Genomic DNA, 22,175 nt, shown 5'->3' with positions numbered 1-22,175 from the left:
ATGTGTGTGTAAATCTATGCCTTTACACTTAGGTCTTATCCAACAAAATGGCTTCTTTCTTTTTTGAAACCTTTGTTTTGTCTTTTTGTGGAGAACCACATGTTTGGTTTCCACTAAGTAGTCAGAAGGTTTAAGAGACTACTGTGACAGCAAAGTGTAGGGGGAGAGTGAGTTTTAGTTTGTCCATACTTACTATCCTTACCATTTAATCTGTGTGCTAATGCCCCTATTATGACCCACTTTGAATGACCTTTGCCTCTGGGAATATTTTGACTAATCACTCACTCTATCCCTCTTTGTCCATACAGTCAAGCAAATGTTTTTTTTCTGTTTACCTAAATCTTTAGATTTATTTTAAAGCTTGTGATTTTTATTTTTATTTTTAGCATGAAGTGAAGTTTGTCATTTCTTAAGTCGGACTTCCCAAAGACATTGCCCATCTGCCTATGGTTACATAAGCAGGTTGTGCCTCTCCAAACTCACAGCATCAGTTGAGCTAATTTTGCAATGTCAGGTTCTGTCTAATCTCATTTAAGTCTTAAACGCAAGAGGATTAATCAGCTAGGAATAAAGAATCAATGACAACTCCGCTTCCAGACCTTCAGCTGGTAATGTTTTGACTTTCTCAGGCTTTCCAAAACATATACTGGCATCCATGGCATCAGCTTGGTGTTCCTCCAATGGAGGCAAAAGAAAACAAGTATAATATAAAATATTTCCGCTCTAACACTTGAGACAGTAGATGTGCGCTCCTTAGGAACTTCAGCAAACAACTGGGCAAACAGAGGGGCACGAAAAACAGTTCCTGGCATTCTGCACATTCCTAACATAGAGGATTTTTAGGAGGTGCCCTATACCTCTCTGACTAAAGAAGGAGAAATGGAATATTCTTCATCGAGAGATGGAGGTGACGTGAGATGGAATGTGTTGAGGATAATATCTAGAGTTTGGCTTGGACTGTGTGGTGATGTTCTACTTTCAGGATGTTGGAAAAGACACAGATGCCTTGATGAAGTAGGAACTGTGTACCTTTTAAATACCATGGTATATGAAAATATCAAACATTTAAAACCATTGCATGGGCATTCCAAGTTCTGTCATTATATATATATATTTTTTGACCATTTATAAATGCTAAAATGCCCTTTATGCATAGATTTTATTGTTTTACACTTATCCCAGACCGAGTCTTTCATTCTTAACTACTGTATGAAAATTTTAAACTATGATAATCTAAATAAAGTGCAAAATAATCAAAAACAATTTCAATATTAAGTGTGTGAAAGTGTATAATTAAAAAAAAAAAAACTCAAATTGTGACTCAGTCTCAGTAAGTTCCATCAAAAAAAAAAAAAAAGTAGCTTTGTTAATAGAAGATTAAATTAACTAGTTTGGGCTTTTTAACTTTTTTCAAAACAAGTTAAGATTTTTTTTTTTTTTTATATATAAACAACCTTGTATCAATATACCATCACTGTAGCATTGTATACTTATTATTATGTAAGAAATCAACCTATATGAATGTTTCTCAATAATACGTAATGTTGCCTCTATTTCTTGTCTATGTTGATGATTATATTGTTGTCTATAATCATCAATGGCTTCTTTTTAGCCAGTTTTGAGGTGGCAGCATTGCTAGAAAGGAGAATGAGGGGTGGAATCAATGAAAGATCGTGCACTTTTTCACATGAAACGAGTTTCTAGGTAATTGGAATACCACTGCCCTCACTGAAAGGAAAATCAGCCAGTCTGCCAGCAAACTTGTAATGTCTGGAAATCTTAGATTTCCGCCAAGCTTTTTTGCTCGGTCTGTTTTTCTCTATTTTTCCTCTTTCTTTTCCTTTTTGTGTTATTGTCAGTTCTTCAGTTTTCAGTTAATCCCTTCCTCAAGGTTTAATATTTATTGTAATTTTAATCATCTCTCCTGGTACCAGTTGTTAGTCTTTATGGACTTGATGGCATGGCTGAAGGAAAGGATGCCATGGCTAACTCGAGGTATGCATGTTGTAAAGTGATACATGCACTTTTATTTTATCAGCATGTCATGCAATTAAGTAGTTGTCACAATTGTATCACTCTACAAGCTCTTGTTTGTAGTTCTCTGTTATTTCAATCGCTCTCTCTCCTACATATCCCCCCAGCTGCCTCATCTATTGCTGTGCTGTATTGCTGTTATGTCTTTTGGCTTATGCCCAAGGACATATCCCCCACAGGCTCACTGTGTTCAGAAGAGTCCCTCCATGTTACGAAATGTCTCAATCATATTTATCTCCTTCATTAATCTCCTTTATATTACTCCTGGATACTTGATACTTCCATAAAGTTTGTTTGCTGCCATACTCTTTTCCCTGTTATTTCTAATGGGGTTTTAAAATGCTTTAGTTGGTTAGCTTTGTCCAGGTTGACAAAATGCAGTTTTTTGTCATGATTCAAGCGTTTAGAAACACAATTTATGAGACAGTTGTTGTCAGATTTCACTGGGGATTTCAAATGTGAAATTTAATCGTAAGCTTGGTGAACAGTTTTGGAGAATTTGATGTTTCCCCATTCAAAGCTGCACTTGTATGCCCGAGAGGCATTTCAAAGATGGCCGCCGAGTGAAAAGACTCGTCTTAAAGGGACTTTGGTAATATTACCACAGACCTTTTTTTTACTTATAAATCCAAAATCAGCATTTAAAAAATCCACAGGATTCTATAGCAATTACCCTTCATGTGCGATAACATTTATCGTTGTTCATCAAATCCAGTCGTTTAAATAGTAATCCAAACAAACGGGAATGTCGCATGAGGGCAAAAGATTTCCTCACACAGATTTCGCAACGGGTTCAGGTTGGTCTCACAGATTAGCCATGTAGACCAAAAGAAAGCTGCTTGTTCTGAAAGCTGTGCTTTATACATTGCTACACTATTGACAAAGGACAATGAACCTTTTTTGTTTGTGAAATTTGACTGCACCTTTCCAGTTTGACCTACAAATTGACCTCACTTATAATTCCCTCCCACATACAGTTGACCTTTAACCTCTGTGTTTGTGTGTTGTTTCAGGTGAGAAACTTGCACAAGAGGAGAAAACCGGTATCTTGTGTCAGCATCCCATCTGTCCTGAACGGCAGCTTGCTTCCAAGGTAAGACATCATAATGTGTCACACGGTATAGGGAAGCCCTGCAGGGGTGACTCAAACTGGTAAATCTTCACCACTTAGTGTTTTCATGAACTTACGGACAAAAAATCTCAAGTAAGCCTATTGCATTTATCGCATGGAATATTCCAGGACAATAATCATTTGTCATGATTTGCGCTTAGGGAACTGACAGGAAAAACAAAAGTTTTGTTTGTCTTTGTGCTGTTGAAAGTTCAGTGGCGATAGGACGGATGTGACGCTATAGGCAGCATTTCACCAGTCCTCTGGGAGTATGGGGATGCGAGTATGGAAAAGTGAGATTACTGCTCGCTCGTTTTCGTTTATGAGGCTGTCCGCACATAAACACACTTAAACAAAACACATTATGTCTCTCCTTTCCTGTCTTTCCTCTCTCTCCCTACGCTGTCTCTGTTCCTATGTCTCTCTCTTTTTGTCCGTTAAAATGTAATACATCTAGTCTGTTGACACTTTTTTGATTGCTTTTTATTGTCATAGGTTCATTGCCAAACTGGTTTAGCTAAAGAGTCAGTGTCCCTCCTTCTTTTAAACATCAGTCACTCACATTTTATCCTCACTGGCAAACCCGATGCCTATTCATTACGCACACTTTCCACTAAAGGTTCCTTTACCTTTAATATTGTCAATTACAATGCTGCCGCAGTAATGTTCTGATGTATTGGTCTTCAGGATTAATATAAACAGTGTTTGAATTGGACAAATACAGAGACCAGTATTAAGATATATATATATATTGAGACACAAATTATAATAATATATATGTATATATAATATTATTATTATTATTATTATTTTTATTTTTTTTGTTAGCCACAATATGGGGGAAAATTCCCTCATATCCTCTTAAAAACGACTACTTTAAATACATATTGGTCTATTACCCACCCTAAACATCACATAAAAACAACTGAAGTGTGATTGCTGGCTTACATGCAAGTCAGATAGTTCATTTTTGAATGGACAATTATTGGTCAAAATAATGCAGATAATCAAACCTGGCTTGCGAGACTAACAGTCTTTTGTCTAGTATGACCAAGGATGCAGGCTATCTTGTTGAGCAGGTACAGATGAGAGTACTGACAGTTTTTTGTTTGAAAGAATAATTCCCGGTACCAGTCTTCTTCAAACTGTGGATACAGATAAACCCTTTCTAAAGGAAACCGATAAAGTTTGTTTACACGGAGCATGTCTGATTCATTATAGGACATCACAGTGATGTTTGCTTGTTTTTTTGGTGTCCCACATTTCCTGTCTGCACAACACTGCCAGTGTCCTCTGAACTTTAGTGAGCTTTTGAAAAGAGTCTCTGGGTAAACACTTCTGTTTCTAGTCTTCTCTGATCGAAGCCAGACTTAACTTAATGTACCCAATGTTTTTATCGGAACCAGGAACACACTTATGTCATTACCCTTAAAATATGGAAAGATGAGAGGAACTCTTGTTTATTTGAAAAGAACGAAGGAGAGTTTTCAAGTGTGAGTATGTGCGTGTTTATGTTTTGAGGTCTTTGTGGCTCATCTCTTGTGGGCTACAAGTTTCATGTAGGTTTGTTCTTCCTGTCTCCTGCAAGGGGTCAAGAGGTGAAAATACACAAAGATGATGACGATAATTTGCTGTTGACGTTTAACTGCTCATCCTGCTAGCTGACATTTAAAGGTGAAGTGTTTATTTTATCAGTGTTCAGAAACTCTTATCTCAGAGACAACTATAAGTAAGCAATTCATAGATAATTTCCCCTTAAAACAAGTGTAAATACTGTGGCTCCTGTGGCGTTTTCAAACCATCATTCTGTTTGTTTGACTTTGAGCATCCCGACCAGCAACAGTGACTCAACCAATGGCATGAGTTTGGGGGAGGGGCTATGTGTTTTTCTGACCAATGGTAGCTAGTAGCAAGAAATGACACAATTTAGCTTTAAAGTCACCATGAAATCAAAATTGACAATTCATATATTTTTATGAAATATTGCAGTAGTTATTATTATTATAAATGATTTGTACGTGCACATCATTTTTTTTTTAATTCATGTGCCATCGTAATCTTTAAACAAAGTAACTTCCCCTTTGCAACAACATCTCTTCATTGTCCTGCCCTACATTTATTCTTGTTCGAGAAGCCATTCCACTCGGATATGTCACAATAGGGAAGAAAAGAATATCGCAACTTCCGTTTCATGCCGACTTTGATTATGGCTCTTTTCTTGTGTGTAAACATACTATGTCACAAAACTAGATCCATTACAGATTAATTCAACACAATATTAACAAAGAACAGGATCTGTAATATTTTAACACAGCATGAGAGTTTGTGTATGTATATGCCTATTTGCTTGGATAATTTATGTGTGTGTGTGCATTTTCATGCTTGTGTGCATGTGTAAATGTGTGTGTGAAAGTTGCGAAATAGGCCGACCGTCCTCTTCCCTTACACAAACATAGACTAAACAGTGACTACACTATAATAAACACAGACATTAGCAGCTGACTGTAATTTGTGTTGTAAAAGATGAATGTGCTGCTAACCAAGACACTACTAAGCTGGAGCCAGGATAGAGTATTATGGGTTAGCAGATTGGATAATGGTGTCTTTCAAACACTTTCTTCATGAAAATACCAGAATGCCGCCCTGTCACAAGGTTGCCAATGTCTTGGCTTCAAAGGCTTGATTTCAGTTAGAAAAGTAGGTTCATTGCTTTTCAGTCTTCAATAATATATTTAATCTGTTGGCTTGAGGTTAACCTGGCATCCCGTCGCGATGGATTTTCCTCACAATGTAATTTTAGAGACATCAAGAAGCTCACAACCATGAAAAGAGCTTATTAAAAGAATCGTTCAACCAAAAATAAAAATTGTCATAATTTATTTATATAGTTCCAAACCGGTATGACTTTATTTCTTCTGAGGAACATGATATTTTGATAAATGTCAGTGTTTTTGTCCATACAGTGAAAGTCAATGTTGTTTGGACCCCAATGCACTTCATAATACCTTCTTTTGTGCTACTTTTCCTTTAAAAAATGTACGTTCTCAAACTTGTTCACAGTCGTTAAAATGATTGAAAGTATCATTTCAGCTTCTGCAGCAGATCTGTGCTGTTTCTCCTCTGTCACTGCTTTATGTCTCTCTCAGCTGAGTGTGAGAACAGACTGTCCTGTAACACAATGTTTCAAGGACAAAAGAATTGAAAAGTGGAGTAAATCAGTGTTTGTGCAATGCTTTGGATTGTGAAGCCTCACTAACACTTTCAACCACCAGATGGAGCAATAATACTCACTTTGTGCGTGTGTGCTTGGAAAGCCACATGGTCATAGACAAAATAATTTAAATGCAGATTTTAACTTTAATTTAACAAAGTTTAAATTATTTTAATGATTGCAAAAATGATTAATATAGCTACTAATATTTCTGCAGGAAATCGAACTATATTTTAAATTTAATCTTTATCTTTCTTTATTTTCTGTTAAAGGTGCTGGATGTAAGTTTTTGACTGTACTAAAGCCTACAAATACCATGATATGTTTGCAGATATTTAGGAAACATGCTGAGTTCACATACTCGTTTCTCTGAAAAACAATGCTACAGCCAGTTATTTTACTTTTGAAATGTGCGTTCCGTGTCGGAATGTCTGTTTTTGTTTTGGTCTGTGCGATACCGATTTACTAGGGGTGTAAGAAAAAATCGATACACATGAGTATCGCGATATTTTATTTTGCAATACTGTATCAATTTTCAAAAACGCAATATCGATTTTTTTTTTTTTTTTTTTTTTTTAATACGTCCAAAAATATTCATGGTAAGACGGTGGTTCACGTTTATGTTGTTTAAAAGGCTCGCCGAACGGTGCGTGTCCACTGGCATGGAGTGAGCGGAGCACGCGTTTTCAATTCATTCCATGGAAGTCGAGCTTCACGCTCAGCAGTGCATTTTGGGATTGACAGCGGACCGGAGAAAGCGTTGAGAGCGACTGAGAGCGTCAAAAGGTGGTCGGCAGTTTATGATGGATTTAGTGCGCAAATCATTTTTTTTACAAATTAGACGCTTTGCAGTTGTTTATATATGTTAAAGATTTTATTTTGGATGTGTTTATTGTTATTATATTGGCTGGGTTTATAAAATTGAAAGGATCTTTGCTTGGTGCATTTGGAAACAAAGCTTGTCTATTTCTAAATGTAATCGCGTGCATGATGATTATACTGTCCGTGTGTTGAAAAAAACAAACACACTCGTAACAGACACACCCCAAAGCGGAGACGTTACAGCGTTGCCAGCGGCACCGAGCGTAGTTTTGCAGCTGTAGTGGACGCGCACCGTGAAGCTGCGTTCACACCAAACGCGAATAGAGTGTCTGGCGCGAGTGATTTCAATGTTAAGTTAATGCAAAGATGCGTTTACGCGCGTCTGGAGGTCCTGTGGCGCGAATGAGCCGTTTAGCGCGGCAGACGTTAATTTGCCTCATTCGCGCGTCCAGTTCTTTTAAAATCTTTTAGCACATAAAAACTTGATTTCAATAGGCCTATATGACACATTCATTTTGTTCACTTTCATTCATTTTCGTCCAGTTCACGTTGTTGTTTTGTATTGTGACAGGGGCTATGTATTTTCTTTTATTATGGCCTACTTGAGAAATATAAAAATTTGCTCACTAAGAACCTGTGAACCACAATACCAAACTGGCAGTCTGATTTTCTGTGAACTGAATTGTTAACCCTTAAGTAAACTTCTTTGACTTTTATGCACATCATGTCTTTTTTTAAATATAATTTTTTCTAAAATTATAGTCCTACTTTAAAAAAATCCCAATATATCGCCTTATGCACAGTATCGAAATATATTGCAATATATTGAATTGTGACCCATGTATCGTGATACGTATCGCCAGATTCTTGCCAATACACAGCCCTACGATTTACCCAATAGTATTTCGCCACTACAGGTTGCCAGTTGGTGGAAAACATGCCATGGAAGCAAATGAACAAACTGGGTCAGAGATTGCAGATTCGACCCGACCTAAAAAGCTTCCGCACCTATCTAAAAATCTCTATGAATGGGAGCATATTAAAACGCGGTATCAACTCATCATAAATCAATAAATCAACTCATCAACTTACAGTGTAAAGCCCTATTCGCATTGGATTAGTATTATCTGGGGACCTCGTGTGATTTAAAAATGACCCCCCCACATCTGAATTTCGTGTGGCGCATTTGCACGGGATAAGCGAAGCCTGTGATTTTACTCGAAATTACTGACTTATCTCCCGGATATGATGTCAATAGGCTATTGCTTGGAAATGTCTGTCGTTATTATAGGTCTAGCTGTATGATATATCATAAACAGAAGATTGGTTACCACATGCTGCTATACATGTAATTCATCTCCATCTAATCATTAGGCCCGAGCACCGATGGTGTGAGGACCCTCTTGGAATTGCTCCGTTTATTCTTTTTGTTTTTGCTCTTCTGATGGTTTTCAGCTTTCTCTTTCTGCAAATTGTATAGTTGTATCTTATGGTGTATAGCGATATTACCCAGTACCCAAAATATTATCAAAACACTCCAACTCCATTCTTCGCGAAAGATGGATAAAAAAGCGCACAGAAAACAAAAACCTTGAAAAAATTATAAACGACCCCGCCAAATCACAGAGATGCCGATTTGCACAGGAATAATATTATCACAGGACCTCGTTGTTCGGCGAAATATGGTAGGTCATTTGCGGGGGAATTTTTACTTTACAAATTACAAACATGGCCGATTCGCACGGGATTAAGATCACATACAACCTCCACAATTATTACAAATGACTAGAGGTTACCAGGTAATACTTATCCCGTGCGAATAGGGCTTAAGTCTCCTCGCATTCCAATGTCAATTGCGCTCGTTCCTGTTGTGTGTCCTCAATCTGGCAACCCGCGTGATTGTCGAATCTGAGCAGGAGGGCTCTCTCTCCAATATTTTGAATTTGGACTGCAGTACCCATTTCAACCGCTAGCTGTCAATCTTACATACTGCACCTTTAAGGGAGTAATTATTTGGATTTTAAAATACTTTCATATCACATAACCATAAGTAATCCTTTTGCAGGTTAAATTCCCGAAAAGAACAAACTCTTTCTCTTTGTGCCACTATTCTGTTTGTTTGAAAATACTGCAAAACTTTTCCCAGCAAGATTGGCTCAACCAGTGGTGTGAATTCGGGGCGGGGCTATCTGTTTGAGTGACCAATGGAAGTCCTTAGGAGTGTTTTGTGAAAACTTTTGGAAACAGTTTCATGCCACTAATGGAGGTAGAAATGACAAAATTAAACTTAAAATGTATTGATTTAATTTTTTCTCCCAGTTGTACTCTCATCAGACAACCTATATTACCTCTCGTATTTCATGATGCTGTACCAGCTGTCAACATTAAGATCTCTAATTCTCTCCTTGTTTGCTCTCTTTTGCCAAACATAGCTCTCCGCTCTCTCATTCACTCCTTTAAAGGAGACCTCTGATGTCACCAGGCAGGAATTAAGACTCTAGATGAACAATAAGGTCACAATGCATGACCCCTAAGGTGTAAAATTACAGTCGTTTTCAGCTCTGCATCAGGTATCGAAATCTTCCTCGCCTCAGGCATAAGCACGTGTAATGACGACATGCTTCAAAATAAAGCCAAATGTCAGTCGTTTTGATGAGCATGTGGGATCAATGTACTATTAAAAAATAACTTCAAAAACTTTATATCTAAACAATTAAAGGAGAAAACGATTCTATTTAAAGTTATTATATCATATAAAATTAAGATCTTAAAGTAAATTAGATATTGTTTAGATACTACATATCATATACTGTATTGAATGTATGCTTACTCAAAACCTCACCATGTGACCCTGTTTAACCCACGAAATTTTTTAAATGCTTGAATGCTTCCCGTCGTTCACTGAGAGAAAAACAGTGAGCTCACACTTGTAGTCCTCTTACACATCCAAGTCCTCATAAGGGAAGACCGAGAGACGTGGCCAGTGTGGATTCAGAGTTGAGTAAAAACAGGAAATGGATGTCAAAGAGTGACGTTTAGCTGTTGGAAATGATGACACTTCTGTCTCCCTATGTTTCTGAGAGAATGCCGTCAATGGGACATGCTTTGCCTGACCTGTCACATCCTTTGCTGTTTAGGTTACTTTTTGTATAGTCTTGTTTTTTCTGAGGTCATTAATGGCAGATTATATGAGATCTTTGAGTGCGAGTATGTTTGCACATTGTTGTTTTATCATGAGGTTATTGGGACTTAAAATATTGGGGCACAATATTTTATGAACTAAGTCATCATTAGGCCTTACATCAGCCTGCTATATAAAGCACTGACAAAGAAAGAGAGGAAGGATGAAGGGGGTTTTGATAGTGTAATATTCTGTATTCGGTAGATGTAAGCTCAGCCGCAGGCTTCAAAGACTCTGTTTTTATGTAGGATATCCTGACACCACATGACCCAGTACTCTGGGAAGAGTCTGAAGTACATGATGGCAAGGAGACAGTTGGTGATGGAGCGCACTGGTATATAGTGGAATATTGAGCAGAGAGTGCTCACATGCTCTGGTTGGTTTAGATATGAGAGAAATGGTTTGAGATAATTTGTTTGTGTGTTTAATGTGTTTACTGTCGCTTTTTATCTGCCTTACTCATGAAAAAAGTATTAATTCCTTTAAAGTATATTATATACTATGTAACATGTTAATGTCTGTGATTAATATTTCACATAATCACATCATTACCGCACTACACAAGCTGATTGGCCTCTGCTGATCCTGCAGCCAATGAGATTGCTTGCTCAAAATTTAAATCTGGTTTAGTGTTTGCTAACCCTCCACCTCCCCTGGCTCCACCTGCATATAAAAGAAGACAATTCAAATTCTCTACATTATGAACACTTTTTAATTAGAATGTACATGCTAATTAGCTGGTAATCCTGACAAACTTCTGTCTTTCCCAAGTGGCAGGAGCTGTACTTATATGTTAGTCATCAACATGGCCACCAAATGTACTGACTTGCCTTTAAGGGACCAGATGGACAAGACTAATGCTGCATGATTATCTTAAAATGCCCCTATTTTAAAACTACCGTGCTGATATATTGGCTTATCACTAATATTATACATGCATGCATTTGTCTAAATACTGCAGGTGGCTGCTGATCTAAGGTACATTTCATCTAATCACTATAAATGACAGAACTAAAAATGAGAACAGGGAATGAGAATATGCAATGAAAGATTATAAGTGAGGCAGAGCTTTGTGTGTTTGTTTTTATATGGGTGGTTGGAAAACTGTGTTTGCGCACGGCAAAATCAGTGGGAGCGGGTGTGGCTGGAAAACCACAACTCTTTAACACTCTCTTTTAGATCTAGTCGGTACACACAGCTGCTCTATCTGAATCACCTATATCACCACACACACACACTCACAGACTGTTCAGAAGCAGCCAGTAAGAAAGGAAGGAAGCAGGGGAAGTGGAAGAGGGGAGAGAGGGAGAGCAAGAAAGGGGGGGTGTTGGGCGCTCAAAGCATCGAGTTGTCCCGGGACTCTACGTTGTTCGCTGACATTCTTACGGACCGCGGAGAAGCTGTCACTTCAGGGGGGAGAGAGAAAGGCAGGCGCTCACAGACGTGCACACACACATGCGTGTGACACCAGTATCAGGTGTGTGTCATAAATGCATTATTGTATGTTATTTCACGGCGGCAGCTGAGGTTTTATGGTTGTTATTAAAAAGTCTCTGAGCTGCGTGAAGTGCTGCGTTTTTTTAACACAGATGTGTGAAAGGTCTCAGAGAAATGAGGCATAGCCAAACTGATGAAAGAGTTAGTGCTCTCTCTCTCTCTCTCTCTCTCTCTCTCTCTCTCTCTCTTAGTTATCTAAGGTTTTGCTGTGTGCTTTCGTTCAATGGTTTTTTGTTCTGTCTTGCTGTAGTGCTTGTTAGATATTGCACTTTGTGGTCATTGTAATAATTTTTCTTGTGTAAAATCTCTACAATGACCTTTAAATGTGTGCGTACACTGGTGTGAGTTTGTTTGAGGTCTGTTCAAGTCATGATAACTGCGAGGAGGGAATAATAATGGACTTTTTTCCAGTCCTCTCCAGGCCCTTTGTAAACGACTTCACAAGACAATCACAAGCTGATTTTATAAACTTGGCTCTACATTCTCTTGAGATCATGTGGGGCAAAACTAAAAATGGATTTTGCGCTCACAAGGCCTTGTAAACGTTACTGTGCCATTTGGCTTACAGCAGAATGATCGTCTAAGATCTTTACAAAAAGATGTTAATGTAAGATGTTAGTGTTTGTTTCTTAATACGTTTGTTTTATTTACTCAAATTAAATTGAATGTTATCATTTTATTTTATTTTATTATGTTGGCCATTTGCATTGGACATCGAAAAACCACAAGTTAGTGTTCACTTTCTCTCATAATCAGATTTATATTATTTATATTATTTACAGATGTTACGGATATATATATATATATATATATATGGTTCTTATATACAGTATGGATGCAGCATGGGTGCATTCATTTTATCAAATCTGACTGTAAAGTCATTTATAATGTTACAAAAAATGTATATTCCAAATAAATGCTGTTCTTTTGAAGTTTATTCAAAGAATCCTGAACAAAATTGATCATGTTTTCCATGAAAATATTAAGCAGCACAACTGTTTTCAACAATGATAATAATAAGAAATGTTTCTTCACCAAATAATGATTTCTGAAGGATCATGTGACTGACTGTAATGGCTGCTGAAAATTCAGTTTTGACACCACCGAAATGATTAAGCAGTGACACACCTGAGAGATTTTATATTGCACATTAAGATGCAGCAATGGCTGCTGGATTTATGTTATTTTTCTTTACTTCGAAATTAATATCATTTTTGTGTACCTCACAATTAATATGTTTATAAGTGCGAAACAAATATGACAACTTAAAGAGAAGAAAAGGCATTGTTTCAGCTTTCGGAGTGCTTCTCTTGGCTTTCAAAATAATTTTTCCTTACTGTAACTCATTGCAAAGGCATTTCAAATAAGAAGACAAAGACAAAAAAGTTCCAGGTAGGATAAAGTAACAGTTTGGCTTGGCAGTAGTTCCTCTCAACCTTATTTAGCCTTATTTAGCAGCAATCTGGCTTTATTTTCCCCCAGCTGGAAGCTACTTTGGTAATATATACATATAAAATTGATCATGAATGCAAATCTTCACCACATTTTCAGTCATAACGATTATTTTTCAAACTGCTGCTTTTGCGATTATATAACCTCTAGAATCTGCCCATTTTCCTGTTTCTTGTCTCCTATTGTTTGTTGGGGTTTGCTGGCACATGCCCTGTGTCTTGCTTACTCACTTCTTGTGGTTTTCTCTCAGAAAGTGCTCAGGCGCTTTGTCACCACCTCAGCATTTGTATTGGCACCTTCCGAAGGTTTAGTATGTGTGCTTGAATATAGTTTGAGTGGTTTTCATTTGAACCTGAACTTGTTTGAGAAGTAGCCATAAGGAGAAAAATCACTGCTTTTCATATGACGGCTCGTTTTTTGCATGTCTGAGTGTGTGCTGCTTCTGTTCTGAAGCATATCAAGAGAACAATAGAAGGAAGCACACAACCAGGAGGTCTTAATCCCTTTCTTTTTCTATCTTTCCACACTTTATTTCCTGCTGCTGTTGGGCTTATGGAACTTGTGTCTAAAATGGCCTTTGGAAAAAAATGCTATTGCAAATTCATGGTATGTTGAGCCTTATGGCAACATAATGTTGCATAATCGCACAGCAGGGTGTTTCTTGTCGAAACTTTTTATGTCCCAAGGGTTGATTTTTATGCAAACTCTCAACTTTTTTTCTTTTTGTTATACAGTATGAAGGTCACATTAAAGTTATGGAAAGATCTTACCACGTCGATATCATTTGTTTTTGATATTTTTCTAATTCCTTTTATGTGTAGAATTTATTTAACCATTGTCTTAGTTAGGCCCAGGCTTTATTAAACTAAGGAAGTCATAAAAATGCAGATTATTGCATTTTAAAACCTTTGAGAATCTCAGAGTCAGAAAGAGTATGAATATACACATTTGGAAATTGTTAGAGGACAAATTAAATGAGCAAGTAAGAGTGTGAAAATTACTTTAAAAGGCTTTTTTTTTTTATTCCCAGGGCTAGAAGCGCCCATAGTTGAAGAAACACCCATCATCATTAAATTTTGAAGAAAATTGGGTTTTGGTCATACTGCCAATTATATTTGGGTTTCACACTGCTGTGTTTTTCAAATTTGACATTATTAATTTATGATTTATGCCTCAGGTTTGCCACCACCCATCGTGTCAGAACCTTAGAGACGGCAGCCCACTGCACCTCTGTGAGTCATGTGACTCAAACTGCCATCCCGTCGCCCGTGACGGCATGCTCTTTGACAGGCACCCACGGTTTGACCTGCAGCCACAAGGTAAAGCTCTCTCTATGTGTTCTCTTTTTCAACCTATCACTTATTTCAGCCAATTTAATTCAGATGAAAATAGATGTCAGCTGCTCTCAAGACAAGGATGACACTTATAGTTAATTCTAATTACCAGCTTCTGGCAGGATGTTAGAGTTGCTTTTCTTCCTCTCGCCCACAGGTTCCATCCTGGCCCGGAACGTGTCCACTCGTTCCTGTCCACCTCGCACCGGTCCCCCCTCTGACATGGAGGACGGAGAGGATGGATGCGCTGACCTAGGGTCAGTTCTTTTTTCACATTTATCCCTCGATTCTTGCGTCCATTATGGGCACAGGTTTTGGTTTGTTATAATGAAAGAGGAAGTCTGTGTACTTTCCAGTGGCGTCATCCCCTGGAGAACATCTGGGATAGGATTATCTATTCCTTTTGGTGATCAAACTACTTTAGGAAATGGAACAAAGAGCATAAATCTGAACTCTTGAGTTTATGGGTACAAACTGTTTTTGGCAGGCAATGTGAATTATGCAAGTAATTCGATTCGAAAGACTAAGTAGCTTTAGCTTACGTCACGTCTAATTTTACTTTTCTAAGTCACTAAAGCATAGATGCAAATCAGGTAACATTTCAAACACTTCAAAAACTAGGGGGCTGTAGCGCACTTCTAAGGTGGCCGCAGAATAGTTTAAAATAAAAAAGCAAGGCAAGATTTAAAATAAGAAGAAACGGCTAAAAATAATGTTTCTTTTTTGTTTGGATATACTGCATGAGGCAATTTTAAAAGTGTGATTTCTAGACCTGGAAAAGTCATAGAAATGAATACATTTATTTAAAGGGGTCATATAATGCCATTTTTGTACAAGCTAATATGATTCTTTAGGGTCTAAATTAAAAGTTTGTAATATACTTTAATTAAAAATTCTCATCAGTATTGTAAGAAAACACTAATTTTACCTGGCCAAAAACAGCTCTGTTTTCAGCACGCCGTTTCAGTGCATGTGTCTTTAAATGATAATGAGCTTTGCTCACCCCGCCCCTCTGTTCTGTGGGTACACCGTATTAGACATTCTCTGACCGTATCTAACACAATAACCACGTGTTATTCGTTATAAACGTGGGATTATGAATTATATTGAGAACGTCGTACATAGAAAACATGCCGTAATGTACCCTGAGTGTAAACCTTAGACGCATTCATCGTGAAGCCTGCAGCAAGGTTTGCAAATTTCGCAAAGATTAATAAAAATACTAATATAAAGGTTAATAAAACATTACACTCACATCTTCTGGAGGTTCAGCAGGAACACGTTGGTACCGATCCGTTTTTTCTCGTTTGTGAAGCTGTCTGGTGTGAAATGATTCGCGCAAACATGAAAGCACAGACGATCGTGGGGAATCCCCGTGAGGGAATCCCCGCGTCAATCCTTTGGGCATATCGCTTCAAAAACAAAACTCAGCCACTGCTTCTTCAACGGCTCGGATTTAGGAACATCCAAATGACTGCTGTGTTCCTTATTACATCTAAGAACAGAACACCACAATCGCTTAGACGCCATTTTACTCCAGCATATCAACAATGGCGGACTACTATGACGACGGCTGTCACAGCTTGCTCAGGGCGGGTCTTGTGTTGAAACACGGCTGTCAATCACAATAGCGGGAGGGGCGTACGATCTTATGACGTCACAATATCGAACGGCTTGATTTCAGAGATGGTCAAACATATAAGGAGATTAAAACAAAACCACTGGATGGATTTTTATCATGATAGGATGGTTGTGTACAGGCACTGCCAACAGACATTTCAGTGCAATCAACTTGTAAAAGTGCATGTACCATTATATGACCCCTTTAAGTAATTTAAATATTGTATAATGAATGTATATAAAATAATTATAATAACCCTGTAATCACAAACTAGAGAAGTAAATTATGAAGAAGACCATGAAAAATGACCAATTTGTACATTACAATTCCTAATTTTGCAGGCCAGTTCTGAAAGCGAATTTGTGGAGCATGCAGCAGACTACCTCAATCTGGCATACTTTGCCTTCTCCAACATTTGATCACCATTTGATGCATTACTGCTTCTATAATCAATAAAATATGTAATCAATAGAAAACTTTTCGTTTGCCTCCTGCTTTCTGTGGATGGCAGTAGTGCATCTTTGAGCTAGGCACATTACGCTGTCTTTGCAGCCTAATGTACATAAATAAATTGTGGTTTGTGCTGAAATGAATGACAACGTCTAGTGCCTGAATTATGTGTGGTTGGTGAAAAAGACACCTTTTTTGTGATTAAAAAATCATGGCATTCATTGTATGTTCAATCATTCCTTGTTTTTTTTTGTTTATCTCAGGGATCGCAGGAGTGGAGGAATGAAATTGGTTAAAAAGAAGACCAGACGCAGACACACAGATGTAAGAGAAGAATAAGAGATCTGATTTTTATTAAGTCTGTGTGACATTTTTCTTTCTCAAACAAGTGATTTAGTTTTGCTGGCAAGATTTTGGGACTTGATGAACCTCTGAGTCAGTGCTCTTGACCTTTCTTTGTCTGAAGATTTAATCAGTTTGTATTTGCGATAACTGTTTTCCTGAAACATAAGCTGATTGTACGTTCTTCACTCCTGTAGGATCCTAGCAAAGAGTGCTTCACTCTGAAGTTTGACCTTAATATTGACGTCAGCATGGAGATTGTCCCAGCTGTGAAGAAGAAAACTTTGAGGTGATTTGTTTGTACCCCTAGGTGGCGCAAATAAACAAATCAGTGCATTTAGAATCTTGTATAGCTGACCTTTTAGCTTTGTGTTTCAGAGAAGTACTGGGAGCCGTGTTTGAAAGAAAAGGAATCGAGCTGTCACGTGTTAACCTGTTCCTAGATCAGTCCAATACCCCACTTTCACTGGGATTTGAAGCCTACCGCTTTGGTGGCCACTACCTCAGAGTACGAGGTAATGTTCTCCTTACAGTACTTCCAAGCACTATACTGTGAAATCAATAGAAATGACTGTTTTTTTATGTAAGAGCTCATGTAAATATTAGAGAATCGATTACAGTATCTCTTTTCACTCATTTTCTTAATGTAGAAATAGAGATATAACACTTTTGCTCATTTATAGGGACAGTTCACCCAAAAATGAAAATTGTCATCATTTACTTACCCACAAGTTGTCCCAAACCTGTATGAGTTTCTTTCTTCTGTTGAACACAAAAGAGGAAAGAAACTCATACAGGTTTGGAACAACATGAGGGTGAGAAAATGACAACATTTTCATTTTTGGGTGAACTGTCCCTTTAATGTTGCTAACAGTTGCAGATTATGACCAATAATAATATTTAAAGAGTGAAAGAAAAGTTATTGGACATTTACTGGTACTCCAGCAACTATTTCTAATGACTAAATTAAAATCTACATGTATATAGCCACAGTCCGAATGGATTTTGTTTTGAAAGTTTGAATAATTGATTTGTGAGCGTTGGTGGTTCTCAATGTAGTTTTATACTGACGGGTCATTTTCTCAGGAAAATGGAAGGACATGTCATGATTTAGATGTTTCTGTGATGGCATGATGAAAAAAAAATACTATAGGATTTTATTTACTATATAATTTTACTTTATGATCATATTTTATTATGATTTAAGAATGAAGCACTCTGAGAGAAAGTGTCACGGGGCGAGTGAGCGAGAGACGAGGATTCAAGTGCAGAGGAGATTTAATTAACAAACACAGACAAAAATACAGAAAACTCAGAACTCAGATAATCAACAGACAGGAACATCAAAGACAGGTAACTCGGACAACGAACCAGCACAAGACTACAAACACAAGGAGGCTAAATAGGGGAACAACAAAGGAGGGTAACGAGACAGACAGGTGGGACAAATTAACCAATAATCAGATAACAAGATGGGAGGGGCTAGACAATAGACAGGAGAGCACATGGCACAAAACAACAAACACCCATGTGCAGCACAAGACAGAACAGACACGTGACATTACCCCCTCCTTAAGGAGCGGCTACCAGACGCTCCACTAGGGACGGGAGGGACAGACCAGGGCGGGACGGGAGGGACGGGGGGCCAGGTCCAAGAAGGGAAACAGAAACGGGGGTAACAGACTCAAGGGGGCCAGGGTGACACAGACAGTACATCGGGGGAACAGGGCGAAGCAAACAGTCCATCTGGTGGCCGGGGCGAAACAAGCAGTACATCGGGTGGCCGGGGCGAAGCGAACAGACCGTCGGGCGGCCGGGGCGAAGCGAACAGACCGTCGGGCGGCCGGGGCGAAGCGAACAGACCGTCGGGCGGCCGGGGCGAAGCGAACAGACCGTCGGGCGGCCGGGGCGAAGCGAACAGTCCGTCCGGCGGCCGGGGCGAAGCGAACAGTCCGTCCGGCGGCCAGGGCGGAGACTTTCCCTCGGGCGGCCAGGGCGGAGACTTTCCCTCGGGCGGCCAGGGCGGAGACTTTCCCTCGGGCGGCCAGGGCGGAGACTTTCCCTCGGGCGGCCAGGGCGGAGACTTTCCCTCGGGCGGCCAGGGCGGAGACTTTCCCTCGGGCGGCCAGGGCGGAGACTTTCCCTCGGGCGGCCAGGGCGGAGACTTTCCCTCGGGCGGCCAGGGCGGAGACTTTCCCTCGGGCGGCCAGGGCGGAGACTTTCCCTCGGGCGGCCAGGGCGGAGACTTTCCCTCGGGCGGCCAGGGCGGAGACTTTCCCTCGGGCGGCCAGGGCGGAGACTTTCCCTCGGGCGGCCAGGGCGGAGACTTTCCCTCGGGCGGCCAGGGCGGAGACTTTCCCTCGGGCGGCCAGGGCGGAGACTTTCCCTCGGGCGGCCAGGGCGGAGACTTTCCCTCGGGCGGCCAGGGCGGAGACTTTCCCTCGGGCGGCCAGGGCGGAGACTTTCCCTCGGGCGGCCAGGGCGGAGACTTTCCCTCGGGCGGCCAGGGCGGAGACTTTCCCTCGGGCGGCCAGGGCGGAGACTTTCCCGCGGGCGGCCAGGGCGGAGACTTTCCCGCGGGCGGCCAGGGCGGAGACTTTCCCGCGGGCGGCCAGGGCGGAGACTTTCCCGCGGGCGGCCAGGGCGGAGAAGACCCCTCGGGCGGCCAGGGCGCAGGAACTGGAACAGACGCCAACGGCTCAGGCACTGGAACTGGCACCACCGGCTCAGGCACTGGAACTGGCACCACCGGCTCAGGCACTGGAACTGGCACCACCGGCTCAGGCACTGGAACTGGCACCACCGGCTCAGGCACTGGAACTGGCACCACCGGCTCAGGCACTGGAACTGGCACCACCGGCTCAGGCACTGGAACTGGCACCACCGGCTCAGGCACTGGAACTGGCACCACCGGCTCAGGCACTGGAACTGGCACCACCGGCTCAGGCACTGGAACTGGCACCACCGGCTCAGGCACTGGAACTGGCACCACAGGCTAAGGCACTGGAACTGGCACCACAGGCTCAGGCACTGGAACTGGCACCACAGGCTCAGGCACTGGAACTGGCACCACAGGCTCAGGCACTGGAACTGGCACCACAGGCTCAGGCACTGGAACTGGCACCACAGGCTCAGGCACTGGAACTGGCACCACAGGCTCCGGTTCAGGAACTGACAAAGACACAGACAAAGACACAGACAAAGACACAGACAAAGACACAGACAAAGACACAGACAAAGACACAGACAAAGACACAGACAAAGACACAGACAAAGACACAGACACAGACAAAGACACACAGACAAAGACACACAGACAAAGACACAGACAAAGACACAGACAAAGACAAAGACACAGACAAAGACACAGACAAAGACACAGACAAAGACAAAGACAAAGACAAAGACAAAGACAAAGACAAAGACACAGGAACAGACACTGGCTCAGGCTCAGGAACAGGAACAGACACCACCGGCTCAGGAACAGGAACAGACACCACCGGCTCAGGAACAGGAACAGACACCACCGGCTCAGGAACAGGAACAGACACCACCGGCTCAGGAACAGGAACAGACACCACCGGCTCAGGAACAGGAACAGACACCACCGGCTCAGGAACAGGAACAGACACCACCGGCTCAGGAACAGGAACAGACACCACCGGCTCAGGAACAGGAACAGACACCACCGGCTCAGGAACAGGAACAGACACCACCGGCTCAGGAACAGGAACAGACACCACCGGCTCAGGCTCAGGAACAGACACCACCGGCTCAGGCTCAGGAACAGACACCACCGGCTCAGGCTCAGGAACAGACACCACCGGCTCAGGCTCAGGAACAGACACCACCGGCTCAGGCTCAGGAACAGACACAGGCTCGACGGCGGCCATCTTGTCAGAGGACACAGGCTCGACAGGTGTGACGTGGACACTCTCGGCGGTGGCCATCTTGTCAGGGGACACAGGCTCGGCAGACGTGACGTGAACACTCGCGGCGGCCATCGACCACCGGAATAGTCACAGAGGAGGTCTTCCTTCTCCTCCTCCGTCTCCGGACCACCGGACCACCTCCTCCGATCTGATCACCGTCTGACATGGTGCTCTCCTCCTCCAAAGTCCTCTGAACACATCTGGAGAAATATTCAAATAGGGAAATGGAATTTCCCTTCTCCTCCTCTGAAGAAAAAATCTCGCTCCGCTGAATCCACATTTTGGCTGGTTCGTTCTGTCACGGGGCGAGTGAGCGAGAGACGAGGATTCAAGTGCAGAGGAGATTTAATTAACAAACACAGACAAAAATACAGAAAACTCAGAACTCAGATAATCAACAGACAGGAACATCAAAGACAGGTAACTCGGACAACGAACCAGCACAAGACTACAAACACAAGGAGGCTAAATAGGGGAACAACAAAGGAGGGTAACGAGACAGACAGGTGGGACAAATTAACCAATAATCAGATAACAAGATGGGAGGGGCTAGACAATAGACAGGAGAGCACATGGCACAAAACAACAAACACCCATGTGCAGCACAAGACAGAACAGACACGTGACAGAAAGAGCAGTCTGACTTTACAAAGGAATTAAATAGTTAAATTTGAATAATTTTATGGAATCATTTTTACTTTTTATCAACAGGAGAGTGAATCAAAAATTAGATAAATTCATGTGACATCACTTGATAATACATTTTCAGCCAAGCATAAATGCCCATTGTGTGTGTGTGTGTGCAGCTCGACCAGGAGAGGAGCTGAGGGTGGAGAGGTGTGTGAAAGACCCCCGTTCTCTTAGTCTGCCTATCATGAGGTCCTCCAGCACACGCAGTTCCTCTACTGACCGAGCAGAGCATGGCTCTCTGGGACGCCGAGAGGCGGCAGACCTGCTAGTTGGCCTGGTAGGTCACTCTCTCTATATAGAGGAAACTGGGGCTAGTTGTCACAAGAGAAGTTTCATGAATTGTTTTGTTCTTTTAAATCTTTAGATTTTATTGAAAAGCCTTAACGAAAGGTCCGATGGTGACAGTTTAACACATTTAGGAAAGTGTACCTTATTTCCTGGGCATTAACAATGAAAATGTTTATTTTTATAATTATAATTATAATATTATAATTAAAT

The 22,175-nt window shown here is 40.9% G+C and overlaps 1 protein-coding gene across 4 annotated transcripts in view; it reads left to right on the top strand.

Annotated features, from left to right (window-relative positions):
• The window catches only part of plekhg5a (pleckstrin homology domain containing, family G (with RhoGef domain) member 5a), a gene marked incomplete at its 3' end in the record, with an annotated part of 42,894 nt that overhangs the window by 4,771 nt on the left and 15,948 nt on the right, over positions 1-22,175 (top strand). For 3 of the 4 annotated variants that reach the window (XM_081357382.1, XM_081357380.1, XM_081357381.1), the window contains exons 2-8: positions 3,048-3,127; positions 14,486-14,627; positions 14,800-14,899; positions 16,977-17,037; positions 17,253-17,344; positions 17,434-17,570; positions 21,794-21,954. In XM_081357382.1, the coding sequence (XP_081213508.1) occupies positions 3,048-3,127; positions 14,486-14,627; positions 14,800-14,899; positions 16,977-17,037; positions 17,253-17,344; positions 17,434-17,570; positions 21,794-21,954 (773 nt within the window). Of the gene's footprint in view, positions 1-3,047; positions 3,128-11,549; positions 11,837-14,485; positions 14,628-14,799; positions 14,900-16,976; positions 17,038-17,252; positions 17,345-17,433; positions 17,571-21,793; positions 21,955-22,175 lie in introns of those variants that run through there. The other variant, XM_081357383.1, reaches the window with a different exon arrangement.

Source organism: Scardinius erythrophthalmus (assembly GCF_964197995.2).
Source record: "Scardinius erythrophthalmus genome assembly, chromosome: 25".
NCBI classification, from domain to species: domain Eukaryota; kingdom Metazoa; phylum Chordata; class Actinopteri; order Cypriniformes; family Leuciscidae; genus Scardinius; species Scardinius erythrophthalmus.
The sequence above is the reverse complement of the archived record's forward strand: the minus strand, read 5'-3'. Positions and strand labels throughout refer to the sequence as shown.